This window comes from Poecilia formosa, unplaced genomic scaffold (assembly GCF_000485575.1).
Source record: "Poecilia formosa unplaced genomic scaffold, Poecilia_formosa-5.1.2 Scaffold793, whole genome shotgun sequence".
NCBI classification, from domain to species: domain Eukaryota; kingdom Metazoa; phylum Chordata; class Actinopteri; order Cyprinodontiformes; family Poeciliidae; genus Poecilia; species Poecilia formosa.
Genome location: NW_006800732.1, coordinates 23,863 through 41,596, shown reverse-complemented (window position 1 = coordinate 41,596; position 17,734 = coordinate 23,863). Strand labels below are relative to the sequence as shown.

The 17,734-nt window shown below is 42.5% G+C and overlaps 2 protein-coding genes across 2 annotated transcripts in view; both read left to right on the top strand.

The window, feature by feature from the left end:
• Positions 1-2,635: 2,635 nt before the first annotated feature.
• LOC103131610 (uncharacterized) lies at positions 2,636-4,306 on the top strand. Its single transcript, XM_016666771.1, has 2 exons — positions 2,636-3,150; positions 3,302-4,306. The coding sequence occupies exons 1-2, from the start codon at positions 2,865-2,867 to the stop codon at positions 3,715-3,717; spliced, it is 702 nt and encodes a 233-aa protein (XP_016522257.1). The 5' UTR covers positions 2,636-2,864; the 3' UTR covers positions 3,718-4,306.
• A 791-nt stretch (positions 4,307-5,097) lies between these two features.
• Positions 5,098-17,734, top strand: part of LOC103131605 (tetraspanin-5-like) — a 32,011-nt gene continuing 19,374 nt past the window's right edge. Inside the window, exon 1 of the mRNA XM_007543278.2 lies at positions 5,098-5,482. Within this exon, the coding sequence (XP_007543340.1) occupies positions 5,402-5,482 (81 nt within the window). The 5' untranslated portion in view covers positions 5,098-5,401. The remainder of the gene's footprint in view (positions 5,483-17,734) is intronic.

The window sequence follows — 17,734 nt, the reverse complement described above, 5'->3', positions numbered from 1 at the left end:
CAAAAACCTGGCCATGTCATGTCGTCATAGAAACTACTAACAAACTAATAGACTGGCAAACGTGACTGTAATGAAGAGAGCTTCATTACTGGGTTTATTTTTATTAAGTCACTGTTTAGCACTTTAAAAGCACTTTTTGCACTTTATTAACAAGCACTTTATTTATTTAATTAAATAAATATTTAATTAAATAATATAGTGTTTATTTAAGCAGTGCTAAATAAACACTGCTTAAAGTGCAGTGTTTATTTAGCACTGCACTTTAAGCAGAGATTTGCACATAAATAACAATTTGCACACGAGAAGTTTTAATTGCATTTATTGAATATTTTAGTAATTAGCATGTAGCCTTTTGTTCTGGGCTCTGCACAGCTGCTCCTCATTGGAAAGTGAGGTGGTTGCCTGTGGAGGGAGGATAATTGTTACTCAGAGCAATGAGCTACTGGTGGGTAAAACTGAGCAAATGTTTGTGCATAATCTGTTAGGTGTGGAGTGCTGATATTGAGTGACTCACCTGTCTTTTCTGTGTCCTCTCCAGGGTGTATGGACAAATACAACCCCGGGGGTCCAGACACCATTTATAGGTTCCGAGAGAGGCCATTGAAAAGTGTGGGGAGATAATTGTTTATGGGTTTTTGTGGTGTTTCATTTGGTGTAAGATAAAATATAAAATATTTATAAAAAGTAAATTTAAATGTTTATATTTAATAAAGTGTATTTTATTTAAATAGGTGGAGATTTGTTAAGTGAGATCCCCTTGTGAATTGGAGGTGGTTTGGTCCAACACAGCTGAGACTATTTAAGCCTGTAGTTTCACCTGTGTGAGGATGATTATTGAGTGTGTGTTGATGCTGTGAGGAGAATAAACCAACTGCTGTTTCCACCTGACTCTACCTCTCGTAATCTTCTGCACCGTAAAATCCAACCGCAAACGGCCGCCTTGTTACAGTGACTGACAACATAAATTACTGACATTCAGTGCAACATAATTACCTGGAATGAGTGATTAAGAAAACACAAATGGCGCAGTTAACCTCCCTACTGGTNTTGTTGTTTTGGGCGTCTGGTAGCAGCCATTGGGATGGGGGTACAGTTGTGTTCTGTGTTTTTCTGTGTAGTTATTTTTGAGGTTTTCTGTGTTTAGTCCTGTTCCTGTCCTGTCTTCCCTGTTGATTGCTTCCCAGGTGTGTCTAGTTACCTGATTGCCCTCCCTGTGTATTTAAACCCACCTGTTGTCTTTGTCTCTTGTCGGGTCCTTGTCGTATGTCGTCGAATGTCATTTGTCTGCCTGCCATCACAGTCGAACTGTAAAGTCCTGTGTTGGTTTAGATCTCTTATTCAGTCCTCAGTTTTTCAGTTGCTACTGGTAATTAGCTGTGTAGTAACTCTCTGCCGTGCCGCCTATGTTGGACTGTGTTTGAGCTCTGTTTATTAAATAATCTTCATCATCATCATCATCATCATCATCATCATCACCGATGATGATGGGTCTCGGCGTTCATTCTCGACACTACAAACTCACCACTTCATGACACTCTTTATTTGTTGTATTCCCTTTTGGAGATAGTTGTCTTTATTTTGTTTTGTTTTGTGTAGTTTATGGCCAACTTCCGGTTTTTGATTTGATGCTTTTATTTTGATGAGAGAGCTTCCGCTGTTTATGTTGTGGAGCAGCAGCTTGGCAACAGAAGGAACGGAAGATGAGTTACAACAGTGTTGTAAAAATGTGTCTTATTAGCGGACCCCTTACGAAGCGCATTGCTATCACGCAGGGAAAACAATTCGAGCTAGTTTAGTTTAGCTGTCACTTTCTCAGGGGAGAAAGACTCACCTGGTATAAATTCAATGTTTAGCTATTGGAGTTATACTGAAGAGAAATTAATTTAATAAAAGAATGTTATGAATATGTGTGTATGTATTCCATCTTAAGTAGGGCTGCATCGACTGCAGTTTTCTGGGCGATCCTCGGTTACTGATCTTTAAAAAGCCTGACCTGCCGATTTTGATTTTGACCAATACCAATTTTTTTTTGTCTGAAATGTCACTAAATATAGCAAGAAAGTCCCTGAGTTGGCAACAGTGGGGAGAATATTAACTGCAAATGTGCAGATCTGACCTGTTGGGCCGATCTGTCAGTCAAACTTTTCACTGTAGAGGAGAAGACGACAGAGGCTGATTTTTAAACCTTTACTGCCAAAGATAAGATCAAAAACCTGGCCATGTCATGTCGTCATAGAAACAACTAACAAACAAACTAACAGACTGGCAAACGTAACTGACAACATAAATTACTGACATTCAGTGCAACATAATTACCTGGAATGAGTGATTAAGAAAACACAAATGGTGCAGTTAACCTCCCTACTGGTCAACTTATCTATCTGTGTAATGTAACAAAGATTCAAGTTACCCTTTGAACAAACCTCCAACACTATTCAGAAGATTTGTTGATTTACCACAGAAGAACGAGTTAAACTGTTTATTGGTTTTGTATCTGTAGCAATTTGATTTATTGTTTACTCTCTTCCTTGATTTTCATGTAGCCCAAACCCTAACTTGAAAACAAAAACCTGTTGTTGCTGGCAGGGATTGAGATTCAGATGTGTTGAGATTCAGATGTGTTCATCTGAATCTCTAAGCACTCTGCACAGGAACACAGGGAGAGTGTTTGTCAAGGAGGAATAACATTCCTCTGCTTCAGCAGTGGACTGATGCAGAAAGTCACGACAGCCCCTGTGGTTTATGCTTGACTGCTGGAGCTCAGACGTGTAAACTGGTCTGCCAGAGTGGAGGCTAGCAGAAGTCCAATTCTAGCTCAAACATTCTATCATACCAGACAGGTTGAAAAATAATTTTGGCTCAGGATGGTCAGAGGAGTGCATTTTGGGGGTTTTCATGTAAGCCTGATCTTCCTTCTGATGTTCTCTGTCAAAGGCTTGTTGCTGAAGGAGCAACGCAGGAATGCAGAGGTGACTCAAGGGCTCAGCAAAGCTATCTTAGAAATGCTGCATATCAAGAAAGTGTCGGCGAGTCATCAGGCTAAACCTCATCCTTACATGAATAGGATCTATCAACATCTGGAGTCACTGGAAGCTCAAGACTTTGGAAGATCAGATGGAATCCTGGTGCAGAGTTTCCGAAGTGTTGATGGTAAGAAAGATGTTTATAGTAGGAAAACATTTTAATACCATTATCATGTAAGAAGGACGAAGCTGTGGAACTGTACCTCCACAAATAGATTTGCCTGTGTAGCTATTTGAAACAAGGAATAATGCAGTATTTTACTTTTTGAATCACCCAGGGCCCCATCATGCTCCACAAGGATGGATCTGGTTCAACATTAGCAACCTGAACCTGTCCATGCTGAGTGCAGAGTTGGTCCTCTACAGGAAGACCCTCCATTCATGCCCTCTCAGTGTCACTGTGACCCTGCACAGCATCATTACATCATTGCACAATCTGAATGAAATTCCTGCTCTGGAGGAGAGGCAGCTGACGCTGGACCAGCGGCCCTCTTCTGGGTACGATGTTTTCAATGTGTCCGCTGTTTTGGCTATGCAGCATTTGGAGGTGGTGGGTTTCCAGCTGAGGTATACAGATGAGAGTGGGAGTTTGGTCCTCCATGAGGCGCTGACACAGAGTCTGTACTGTTTGAGCAGAGGCTCTCTGCAGGAACCCTTACTGGTGCTTTACGAAGTACGGCCTCTTCAGTTCTAATGACATTACCTTGACCACAGAAAATTCAAGGAAAAATATATATAGTTTATTTCCTCTTGTATCTGATGGCAGAAATTCCTAAAAAGTATATTTTGTTTTGAATGAGTCACTATGCATTTTTCTGTCATTTAAAATGAAGTTTGACTTGTCTGAGAAACAAGTGATGAATAATTCAAACAGCCAGCTGACAACATTCAGATAGAGCAGAATTTTGAAGTGAAGTTCCTTCAAGGTTGTAAGCAGTTAATTTTCTTTTTGTATAAATCCAGACTAGCTAGTAATGGAGATTAAAGCTAAAGGCTAATCTGAGAGGGATGAAGATCAAGTCAGTCTTCAGTCTGAATACATTAGCGGTTTTGTTAAAGCCATTTTAGTCATCTTTAAACCATTGTCACAGAACCATTGTTCTCCCTACGTGTAACCTCCTTTGTCTTTGACACTGTATAATAAAGCAAAGATGCTCATCTTAAGGTAGGAGTCTGTATTTGCTATCATCAGTTGAGCTTTTTTTTTAATGTCATTCATTCAGAGATCATAGGGGATAAATACGGAGGGGTGGCACTCTGTTCAGATTTTAATTTGCAAAAGAACTGAAATTTCAATTTCTAAATCAGACAAAAAGTCAGAAGGGTGAGGATTACTCACACCGCTATCTATCTATCTATCTATCTATCTATCTATCTATCTATCTATCTATCTATCTATCTATCTATCTATCTATCTATCTATCTATCTATCTATCTATCTATCTATCTATCTATCTATCTATCTTAAAGCACCTGCTTGTATAACATTTTCCAATATGTCGTGACTGCTCTCTAGTGGCACAGTCGGTAACTACAACACTTGAATCCTGTGTTATGATTCATAGCTTCCAAGTCCAGTAATTCTCAAGGATTGGTGTCCTTCAGTTTTTAGATTTGTCTAGTTTAACACAACTCTATGAAAAGATTGGATTATCAGCAGGACCCTCTAAAATTCCATTGCACTGTAGCGGGAGGACGTGGGAGGAGAGTGTGCGGGGGTGGAGGACAGGAGTACACAGAAAGAACCCAATCTCCATGTGGAGAGACCCTCAGGGTGGAATTCGTTGCTGTAGAGCAGAAGTGCTAAAAGCTGCGCTTATGGTACTTTGTAATAATGGAAAGGGAAGGGTAATAGGTTTTTGTCACGAAAACCTTTGAAAATCTGCTTAGCATAATTTCTACTTCCGGAAATTCTATCAGTAAAATATTTGTCTGGTACAATTTAATTTTCTAGATCGAAAATAGTTATGGTTTCATATTATTATATGATTCTGATCAGCACGGGAAGCGCTTCAACATTTCTCTAATGTGATTGGCCTACGCTCCTATTAATGTATGCTCCCCACCAATCACTGACGACCTTCCCAGCATCGTCACCTCCCTCTGTAGGCGCAATTTAGCCCCGAATAACGGAGAAGCGCTTAGAATTTTTTTGGACTATTTGGTACTAACTCGCCTCGATAGGTCTATAGGTTCGGTGTCGGTGAGCTGGCCACTCTGCGGTCTGCCATGTCTCCTTCGCGGGTCTGAGCAGACACTGGAAGGGGACAAAGGGAAATGCATCTCCGGAGCGCCGAACCTGTTCCCTCTCGCCCAGCACAAAGCCTGTGAAGCAGGCCGTGTTTCTCCTCGCAGCCACAGGCAGATGATGCTCAAACATGTCGGGGAATCATTTCAAAGGCCACGAAGTCAGTTGCTGCATCAAATACTTCATTTTTGGCTTCAACATCCTGTTCTGGGTAAGAACCATTCACTGTCATTCTTATCCTCTGTTCCAGCAGGAGCGTTGGGGTGATTGTGTACATTAGGGAGGGAGGCCCGGATCATCTCCACTTTATGGCTCTTTTTTTTATTATTTCAATTTCCACTCATATCGTTGCCTTGTTATTGCTGTGGCCGTCTTCGGGTGCTGGGGTCCGGACAGAAGCAGCTGTTCCTGCACACACCCAGCTAATCGGCTTTTTGTGATAATGAGAGCTGAGCGCTGACACAGAGAACAGTTGAATAAACCCGCAGCACTGTCAATGTTAACCCCGCACACCGATGCGCACTGCTCCTCAACGACCTTCAGCTCAGTCCAGGGCGCTGCTAGGATCCTGAAACACCGGGAGCTTAGCCCACCCTGCACGGAGTTCAGCAGAGGCATCACTGGATGATAAAATAATCTGGACATGTTGTGCCAGCTGGGTTTAAAGTGGGGGTTTTGATAACTGTATGTCAGAGTGGAACGTAAGATGATAATAAAAATAACTTTTTAATTGGAATAAGAGCATGTGCTCTCAAAGCCTACTTTATTAGGTACATCTGTTTAATTTTCTAACACAAATGAGCCAATTACCACAGCGGCCAACAAATTGTGCCTTTGAGGTAAAGATAACTTGCTGAAGTTTAAACTGAGCATCAGAATAACAAAGGAAGAGGGTTGAAGTGACGCATCTTTAGTACCCAGTAACCCTGTTAACATGCCCAGGTGGGCCCCACATGGGGAAAAGGAGGGCAGACCAGATGGGTCCCATATGGGTTTGTCCGCTGGTTCCACGGTGGCCCCACATGGGTTTGCCCATGTAGGGCCACAGCCCACATGGGCCCTACATTGGCCCTACATGGTGGTGGGCCCCACATGGGTTTGCCCATTTAGGGCCCATGTTGGGCCCACGTAGGCTGTGGCCCTACATGGGCAAACTCATGTGGGCCCACCGTGGAACCCGCGGACAAACCCATATGGGAGCCATATGTCTGCCCACCTTTCCCGCATAAGGGGCTGGCAGGGAAGCAGCAGATTCCTTGATCTCAGAGACTATTCAGACTAGCAGCATGTTGGCTGAACAGTGGCACAGTTGGTAGCCCTGTTGCCTTACAGCAAGAAGGTCATGGGTTTGATTCCCAGCTTGGGGTCTTTCTGCATGGAGTTTGCATGTTCTCCCTGTGCATGCATGGGTTCTATCTGGGTACTCTGGCTTCCTCCCACGGTCCAAAAACATGGCTGTCAGGTTAAATGGTCTCTCTAAATTCTCCTTGGGTGTGTATGGTTGTTTGTCCTGTCTGTCTCTGTGCTGCCCTGGGACATACTGGTGACCTGTCCAGATGTACCCCGCCTCTCGCCCAAAACATTTGCTGGATATAGGCACCAGTACCCATCCCAACCCCACTAGGAACAAGGGTTTAAAGAAAATGGATAGATGGATTTTACTTTTGGACAGGTATTATGATTCATAACCATGGCAAAAAAATTTTTACAACTGGGAGCAGCAGATTAGCATCACCTGCACCGTCAGGGCCTGCAGCCTTGCCAGGGTGGAGTCTCACCAACTGTCTTCTTACATCTTCGGCGGTGATGTTTCCTGTAGAAGTAGAGGTGACCGGCTGGGGGTGGGGGATTGTCACTGAGTATAAGAGGAGGGAAGAAGGTGTGAAGGTAAGATGAAGGACTCTGAGGAGGGGGAGGGATTGTTGGACAGCAGCAGTGGTGTTGACGGGAGTGTGAGCAGGAGGTGCAGGGGCCGCAGTGTTAAGTCTGTTGAAAAACAGGTTAAGTTCGTTGGCTCTATCAACGTTGCCCTCAACCGCTCCACAGCCTGTTGATCTGAACTCAGTGACAATCCTCATCCCTCTCCAGACCTTGCTGGTGTTTTTCTGCTGGAGTTTCCTCTTCAGCTTCCTTTTATAATATTCCTTAGCTCTTCTGATCTTCAACTTCAAGCACCTCTGAATTATTCTCACATCATCCCTGTTGCCATTTCTGAAAGCTCTCTTGTTCTGGATGGTCTAGATCTCCTTTGTTACCCAGGGCTTATTTGGGTAACAATAAACAGTCTCAGTAGGGATGATGGAGTCAACACAGAAGTTATAATTATAATGTGTTAAGCACTCACTGAGCTCATCGATGTCCTCCATAGAGAAGACTGCCAGTCAGTGGCCTCAAAACATTCCTGTCGTGTCTCGGTGACCTCTTTTGACCACCTTCTTCTCACTGTCCTCGTTGTTGCAGGCTGTCTCTTCACTAGTGGTGTGTAACATAGGCTCAGGGGCACCACAGTCCATCCACAGTCCAAGTGGAGGGAGGGGAGAGGAACTGTACGCATCTTTTACATAAGCATACACTGCAAGCGAGCTACAGCAGAGTGGATGACGTCACAGGCCACCATGGGATTAGCAGATTGGCCACCACTGTTTACCAGATACTCTTCTGGTAAACAGTCACCATGACAACATGAGAATATTCATGGGGCAGGTAAAATAGACGAAAACCAACCGCCAGCAGTTCAACATCAGGGCAGCAGATTCTCTCCTTGACATTTATATGAGTAGGATTGCACCAACAGGTGTTTACTAGAATGGCAAGCCCCCCTCCTTTCCGCTTACAACTCTCAGTGCAATCCCTCTCACCTCGAACAGTCCGGTAGCCCTCAATGGAAACATTGGCATCAGGAATGTCCGGGTGCAGCCATGTGTCTGTAAAACACATTAAAATACATTCCTGATATTCCTTCTGGCTCCTGGACAGTAATGTTAATTCATCCATCTTATTAGCCATCGATCTATTGTTGCCCATGGTAAAGGAAGGGAGAAATGGCTTGTAACTCTTCTCCATAAGCCTCTGTTTCTTCCTTTTTGCTCTCCTCCACTGTTTGTTTCCTCCTCTGCAACATAAGGAGGAAAGACACATTGGGATGCGTCTTTCTCCAAATCTCTGGGATTTCAGTGGATCTGGACTCCATGCCGGCCAGTTTCAGTGCAATCAGCTGATCCCTGGTGTGAACAATGCGGCCAAGTTGTTGCGCACGGCAGAGTTAAAAAAAAAGTATCTCAGCATCGAAGAAAAAGATAATGACTTTCTTAGTCAACATTGTTGAAGATACTCTTCTGGTAAAGTGCAAAAAAATTAATGTTGTAAAATAAAATAATCAAATAAATATTTAAAAAATAAAATGATGAGAGGAGTAACCACAACAGGCTGCATACACGTTAGCACATGCACACTACAAGTATGATATGGGAACATACCATTAGGTGGAAACAAAGAGTGGGCCAGTGGCTCTTCATCACTATGAAGAGGAGAGTGTGACACAAAACCCATAATTATAAATGACACCTGTAAGAGAAGCAGCATCTGGCTGAAGAGTAAACGTATTATAAAATAATTAATTATTATGGGCAGTGGTAGCTTGTGATGGACAGAGCAGTCGAAAGAGAGCCAGGCACAGGTTTAAATAAAAAAAGAGTTGTTTTTTATTTAATCCAAAACGAAAACTTGGGAAATAATGAAAAATGACAAAGTTGAGCCCATAACAGAAGTAACAGAATTCAACTCAGACTGATTCAAACAAACAAACCTACCTAAATGAGACAAAGGGGAAACTTAAATACTGGCTGATCAGGCCACATAGAAGACACAAAGGGGAGAACACACAAAACCTAACTGAAGCTAACATAGGAAAATCCCATTCTCCCTCACCCCCTCTTGATGATGAGTAGTGGTATGAACTAATTTGCAGTCTCAGGCTTGCTGCACCCCTTCTCCACCTCTTTGTTCCCCTGAAGGACTGGAGCAGTCGACACTGAGGTAACTCGAAATAAACAGAGGTTAAATCAAGCAAAACACAACAGTGTAACTAAAATGTGCAAAAAACAGTTATTCTGCAAATTAAATCCTAGATTTAAAGAAACACAATACAAGTGTGGTGAGATTGACTAACCTCGTGTGTAGTGTGATTAAATGTTACCACATTTGTGTGGGTGTAAATGCAGCCATCACACACACTGGGACAGCGAGAGAGACAGTCTGCAATGGAATTGTCCTTGCTGGGGATATAGTGAATGGTGAATCGAAATGGCTGGACCGCCAGGTTCCAGCGTGTGATCCTTCCATTTGAATCTTTCATCTTCTCTGTCCATTGCAGAGCTTTATGGTCAGTTTCTAAGGTGAACTCTCTTTCAAGAAGGTAGTACTTGAAGGAATCCTGGGCCCATTTGATGGCCAGTGCCTCTTTTTCAATGGTTGAGTATTGTACTTCCCTTGGAAACAGCTTACGGCTAATAAAAGTCACTGGATGGCGCACTCCAGGTGGTCCCTTCAACAGAAAAGCTCCCAAACTTCTTTCCGAGGCTTAAGTCTGAAGAATATAATGTCTCTCTCTCTCAAAATCAGGCTCTACAGGACTGGGCTCTTACTGAGAGATTGCTGCAGGTCCTGGAAAGCTGTTTTAGCCTCCCCAACAAGATGATCTTGTTGGGGCTTCGGGAAGCAGTGAGGTCTGTTGATAGAGCGGCCCTGACTGAGAAATGAGGGATAAAACGATGATAGAATCCTGCCATACCCAAAAAGGATCTTAACCGTTTTCTGGTCTCAGGCAGAGGACAGGACTCTATAGCTATGATTTTATTTATTTGAGGCTTTATCATTCCATTTCCTATCACAAACCCAAGGTACTCAGTTTCAGCCTTGGCAATTGCACACTTGACTGGATTAATAGTCAACCCTACAGATTGGGGGCGCTCCAACACCTTCTCCAGATGTTTCAGGTGGTCTTGTAGGTTGTTTGTCCCAGTTGGGTCTGGATTTCATATGGATCTTGCCATTTTGCTAACAGCTTGCTGTCAGCACTTGGAAGGAGCACCAGCACTTTCTGGCCAAGACTGAAAGACCTCTGGCGAGCTGACTGGTCATATAGACTTTCTGATGTTTCTGTGCTTCTTCCTTGTGAGCTTGGGCCAATGCTGTCATCCTTTCCAGTCATTCCTGCATCTGGACAACATAAGATACATTTGCAGCTTGAGGCCTCTCTTTGTCACCCTCCCATGTCTCCCTTGACAGAGATGGGGGATCCCATACTTCATAGCCATATAGCAATTCAAATTGGGAAAAACCAGTAGAGGTCTGCGGCATTTCTTTATATGCAAAGTGAAGGTTAGGTAGCCACTGGTCCCAGTCTGTACCGGTTTCATTGACAAACTTGCGTAACATTTGTTTCAAGGTCTGATTGAAGTGCTCTGTCAGGCCGTCTGTCTGAGGATGGTATGGAGTGGTCTTCAGGCTCTTAATCCCAAGGAGTTGTGGACAGAAAGTTAGTTCCACACTCAGTGAGATTTTCAGTAGGAAACCCAACCCATGAGAAGAGCTCTATGAGACAGAAGGCAACTGCTGTAGCTTTTATTGATTTCAAAGCAAAGACCTTTGGATATTTTGTGGCATAACCCAGGATCACAAGCATATAACGATTGCCTGATTTACTTTTTTCTAGGGGACCAATGATGTCCATTCCCAGCCGTTTAAACAGGGTATTCATGAGTGGCAAAAGCTGGAAGAGAAGCTCTGGAGGGAATTTTTAAAGATGACTTTTGGTAGTGAGGGCAGCTTTTGCAGAACAGAGTCACATTAGATCGGATTCCAGGCCAGTGAAAATATTTTCTGAGGCGGGCCATTGGCTTGTGCTTTTCAAGATGGCCAGCCCATGGAATGGAATGCCCCAAGGATGGCTCCACCTTCTGGACTGGTCTAGGAACCACCAACTGCAATGCTGTTGGTGGTTACAGCAAAAATTCTTTCAGCAAAAATTCCTCCACGGTGTCAAACCTTGTTCAGGATGTTGGTTTCTCTCTACTTTCTGAAATAAAGATGTTAGGGCTGGATCGCTGTGCTGCAATTCTCTGATGTTAGCAGGGATTTTAAACCCCAAAGGTAGCTCAGGCTCAGAGATAGAAGATGATTTCTCAGCAGTGTGTCAAAATTTCTCTTGCTGTCGCTGCCTGCAGGACTTGCAAGACTTCCTGGGTGTGGTCTCTAGGTCCACATCATAAAAAGACAAGGCTCAGAGTGGTTGCAGAAACTCCTCTCTCTTTCTAGCTTGAAATCTGGTTAATGCAATGGTGCCCATATTGCTGGAGTTCAACAAGTCACACAACACTGGCAGATCCTAGCACTGCTGGAAATGGCAAATTCTCAGCCACACCAATATTTAGAAGATAAAGTTGGCCTTGTACTTTAATATACAGGTCTGCTGTTGGATATGAAAACATGAGTTGTCACTTGTGATGGACCGATTAATGGAGATGACTCCATAAATACAGTGGACAATGATTGTTTCCACATTAACTTTGTTTACTGAAACAAAGTCTCTGTGCACCAGAGTTTGAGTACTTCCTGAATCAATGAGAGCCTTTAATTGGGGCCTGCCCATAGCAATGCATAGGGAGAGCAGTGAGTCACTGCCTCCATGCATTGCATGGCAGGCACCTATTGTTCTGCACCTAATAGAATGTCTCTTTATTATTATAGATTATTTATTTTTCTTCCGTCACCGTTAATGCGGCTCGTACCGCTGCGTGTACCCCCACAAAAGTGGTAACAAATCGTGCGGCTCGATGCCGAGAAGGGAGCTATTACTTTTAATGGGATTCTGAGATAAAATGACGACATAAATTGAAAAAAACGACAAAAGTTTAGACTGAGTGTCTCACAGAATCACTAAGATTTCTCTCTGAAACACACACACAGGACAGTGGAGGTCTGACTCCAAAACTCTTTTTAACTCCCCTTCACAGGCACAAATAGCGGCCTATTAATCTCAAAGTTGCTCATGACATAGATACACATGCCTGCTCCCGTAAAATGTTTTCAAAATTTTCCTGGGGCTTATGGTTTTTTGTGAGGGCCCTGAGACCGACGCTGGGTGTCTCACAAGTATAGAAACCAGCATCCTGCCTGACAGAGAGCCAGCCCAGGTGCAGATAATTAATTACCACAGTGAGTAGTCACAGCGCTGAATCAGATCTCACAATGCATTGTGGGAAAAATACATATTTCCTGTGACTTTTCATGTTTTGCTTACATAAAATTACTTGTCTGAATTTTTGAGTGTAAATTAAAATCCTTAGAATGAAAATTGAATTTATTTTTAGAAATAAAGAATTACAAACTTTCTTCATGTTTTTTTTTATTTTATTTTGAAGCATGAGTGAGAACAAAATGTGCGAAGCTTATAATCGTCGGTCTCGGACTGAATTTTCACTGACCTGGGATTTAGACATTACATTTTAATGTTAACTCAGTTCATGTATATACCTATGGTATACTTGACAATACGTATTTTAGACCAGCATGGATCTATTTATCAGAACAAATATAAAACGCTGTGGGCCTGCCAAAGTGATGGGCACACTTTGGCAGGCCCCTTAAAATTTCTGCAGGAATTTTCTAGTTATTTACCTTCAACTTTAATTGAGGTCATCCTTAAACCAACACCACTTTAGAGTGCACAATTTGTCTGGGCACAAAACACATTTGTGTCATCTTTGTAGAGTTCTTTGGGGACATTGGTTTCGTGTGTCCCTCCATCCCACACATATAACAAATCACTGTCTTGGCTGGGGCTCTTGATGGCACATCCAATGACTGGATCTTTAGAGGTTTACTCACCCCTGCCTTTTGGTAGTGGGGAACAGGTTTTGAAACCTCCCTCATTTTCCCTGCTGTTTGACTCCATGGTTGTCCTGGTGCAGCCACAAACACGTCAGCCAACTGCGCAGCTTCTGCAGCCCACTTTGGGTTATGGTCTTTAATCCATATCTGCAACTCAGGAGACAGCATTCTCAAGTATTGTTCTAAAATGATTATTTCACTGACCTCATCCACAGTTTTTTCTTTTGGCAGCACCCACTTTCCGTACATCTCTTTCAGTCTTGCATATAGTTCTTTTAGATTCTCATCAGGTTTTACTTCCAGTGATTGAAATCGCAATCTGTTCGTCTCAGGATTGATGTTGTATTTTTGAAGAACAGCTTCTTTAACTTTATCATATTCCAGAGAGTCTTTCATATCCATGTGAACATATGCACCTCTTGCTTTGCCAGTGAGTAGTGGAATCAGATGAAAAACCCTATCTGCTTTTGTCCACCGGCAAACTAGAGCCATGCGTTCAAATGTTGTTAGAAAATGTTCAATATCATCCTCATCTGTCAGTTTTTCAAGTCTGGATTCATGAGAGTGAAACTGACCTGAGGGAGCATGCATTTGCTCATTACTGCAGCAGGAAGGATCATCACCTTCACTAGCTTCTGCATCTGATTGTTGAGATTCATCTGTTTGAGGCTCAGGAGCAGGGGTGGCACGAGCTTGCACTTCCACCTGTAACAGCTGAAATTGGTGTCATGGTGCTCTGAAGCGCTGTTCCTGCCGATTAAACTCCTCCCTCCGTCTTGCTTCCTGGGCTTCCTGCTGGTCCGTATGAAAACGAACAATGGAAATCACTTCTGATATTGTTGGCTTCTTACCCTCAATGATATCCACCCTTCCAGAGGCTCCATTTTCTTCTCCAACTTGGTCCTCCATTCCAACAGGCTGGTTTTGAGGATCTCCTTTCAGTCTTTTGGCTCTCCTTCCTGTTTTTTTTCATGGCTTGGTAAGAGGAGAGGGGCTACTTAAAAAAAATTTAAAAAAAACCTGTGCCTTTAATTGCAAGATCTAACTCCTGACATCACTTGTGATAAAGCGAGCAGTCAAAAGAGAGCCAGGCACAGGTTTAAATTAAAAAAGAATTGTTTTTTATTTAACCCAAAGCAAAAACTTGGGTAAATAATGAAAAATGACAAAATTGGATCCATAAAGAGGTCAAAGTAAGAAAATTCAACTCAGACTGACTCAAACAAACAAACCTACCTAAATGAGACAAAGGGGAAACTTAAATACTGGCTGATCAGGCCACATAGAAGACATAAAGGGGAGAACACACAAAACCTAACTGAAGCTAACATAGGAAAATCACATCCCCCCTCCCCTCCTTGATGATGATTAGTGGTATGAACCAATTTGCAGTCTCAGGCTTGCTGCACCCCTTCTCCACCTCTTTGTTCCCCTGAAGGACTGGAGCAGCCGACACTGAGGTAACTCGAAATAAACAGAGGTTAAATCAAGCAAAACATAACAGTGTAAACTAAAATGTGTGCACTTATTCCAGAATACAGTGTTATGTTACTTTCTAAACAAAAAACTGTTATTTTGCAAATGAAATCCTAGATTTAAAGAAACAAAATATAAGTGTGGTGTGATTAAATGTGTGGCTGTAAATGCAACCATCACATGGCTGGTGGTAATATCTGCAGGGTGTATATATATATATATATAATATGACAAAAACTGATGGTGATGTACATCACCATCAGTTCATCTTTAAGTTTTTCTTTGCAGATCATCTGGAAATATTCACATGTGGTGTCCAATTGCTTCTGTGGGAAACAAGTGTTGAAATTCAAGAACAGATCTGGATTAATAAGTTGAAATGAATTTAAATGTTGAGCCTTCTCAAAGCGAGCCTTTGACTGTTCGGTCATTATTTTGCAGCACTGCACTGCCACGGAGGCACAATCTGAGCTTTGCTAACAGCGTGGTGCTAGAGCACCTGCATCTGAGTTTCAGCGACTCAATTCAGGACATTTATGGACTGGGTAAAATTCTCCAAGGCCTGTTTTGTTTTTGTAGCATCAGTGATGCAATTTTGGAGGATAGAGAATGTCCACATGTATAAAGGCCCAGTGAAAAAATGATAAAAAGAACAGAAAAGTTTTGTCCTGCTGCAGGACTGGCAAACCATGAGCTTGTTGGATTGACACGCTGTCTGATCTTTATAGATGGTTTCAAAGCATGCCTTCAGGTTTTCCTCCTGTTCAAAAACAGGCGGCTCTTGAAGTTCCATCGCTTTAGGCCTGATGATGGAATTCTCCTGTTGTACACTTCATCCAGGACAGCAGGTCTTTTAGGGGACTTGGAAAAAAAATGTTCCAAAAGCTGAAAGATTTGCAAAAAATATTCTGACAGGTGTAAGCGATGAGCACGCCTGTTGAATGATCAGGTTTAACTGATGGGCATAACGGTGTACAAAGGAAAGGAAAAGTTTCCAGGAGCCTGGCCTGCAAACTAGAGGATGCGCCGGTCATCACCACAGCTCCATCGTTAAGTGTGAGCATTTATTTTGTTTTCCAGTTTAAACGGCTGGAGCTTTTCTTTCAGAAGCTTTTCAAACCCCTTTGCAGACCTGTCTTCAAGCAGGAAAAAGCCTAAGAATCTCTCCACTGCAGTGCTTACAGAGATGTACCTGAGCACAATCACACATTGCAAACATGGAAAGGAGAAAACAGATTTCTTAGTTACACTTGCCATTAGCCACTGCTTTTGTTGGAACCATGTCACCAAGAAACTGCGGTTTTGCCATTTTTCTCTTTGCTGGATTTGAATATCCTCAGGTTTGTCCAGCCCCAACTTCTTTACCTCCAGTTTTTCCTCAATAGACATTAAGGAAAATTGATTATTGATTAAATAATCCACCTCGTTTATGCTAATATTGCTCGGCATCGCACCTGCTCAGTTTACGCCAAACCACACCCACACACACACACGCACACGCACACACCCACACATGCACTCCAAGTCCATTCTGACTGGATGAATCCTGTGGCTGTGGGCTGACCATGGGCTTGCCAAAATTAGCCTAAATGAGCTGCAAACCGAGGGGGCATGGCTAGACACCTATCAATCATTCTGAACGTGACAGACAGTTACGCTGAATGGGGCTGTCAGAAGTTTGTCCTTCAAAAAGACCCTGGGATTTTCCCCAGGCGGTTTGACACCAGGTTTGTTGTAAATTTAACAAAATGCGATACATTAAAATGTATTTATTTTTATGTTGTTATTTTTAAGTTGTTTATTTTAACTTTATTGTAAATGTCAGGGAAGGCTTAGCCTTACTAGCCCACTTATGCCAGCTATCCCTGATTATGGGTCTGTTCAGTAGATTTGGTTGCTGTGCTTTATTCGGTTGTTTGGTAATTAAAATTAGATTAAAATATTATGGAAAAGTAAGAATGTGTACAGAATAAATACATAAAATTGAGGAAGAGTAAGGATTCCCATATAAGGGACATGGAATGCAAAAGGATTTATCATGTAAAAACATTCCTATTTGCCAAGTTATGCTAAAATATGAGACTGAAGATGATAAATTTGCTAAAGGTCATCAGGCAAGGACTTGAATGGCCATGTGGAGGACTAAGGCTGTGCTTTACCCCTGGGCCACCACGGCACTCCCACCAATGTTGTTGTTTGGGAGCCGAAGGAGCCGGTTCTCTAAAAAGAACAGAAATTTCTCATTCCCCCCCCGTACAGCAACTTACAGACTGTAAGTCTGTCTTTAACTGTTCTGATGTTACAGTCTAGATGTAAAATTTAGCTTTTTATAAACATTATTCAGACAGAAAACAAAATGCATCTGGGATAAAAAGTGGTGTACATTACCGACTTTTCTGTTTGACAACCGTTACGTCCACCAGGCTCGTTTGTTGGGATAAAATTAAAGAAGACCACACAAGGATTTAATGACTTAATGAAAATTTAATTTATTAAATTATATTAAAGAAATAAACTTGGAAAAAAAGGAATGTCTGAAATGAGAAACCAAAATAGATTAATGCAGAACCTATAGTCAACCAGAAATAAGCAAATGCAAAACAAACCTAAAAAAAACAACCATAAAATACAAACCAAACCAAACGGGGTTCTGAGGAGGGAGAGGGAAAAGCCTCCAGACTGCTGCATGCATGGTAGTTTTAAAGCTGCAGAGCACCAATCAGGGCAACACATATCACCAGAGACCTGTCTTCAGAACCCTACAAGGAGAAAAGGGCAGAGACCCACTGAAGCCGTAACACCTTCCCCCTTAAAACAGAGGATCCCAAGTAGGACCTCTGTAGCCATTTTTTCCTGTTAGTCTGGTCCATTAATGGCGCGAGACAATGCATCAGCCAGCACATTTTCAGTGCCTCGAATGTGCCGAATTTCAAGGTTGTAAGGCTGTAGAAATAAGGCCCATCGCATCAACCGCTGATTGGGGCTCTGTAAAGAGTGCAAAAAGGTCAAAGGGTTATGATCTGAATACACCACAACAGGAAATGCACCCCCACCCACATACACATCAAAGTGCTGGAGTGCCCAAATAAGAGCCAAG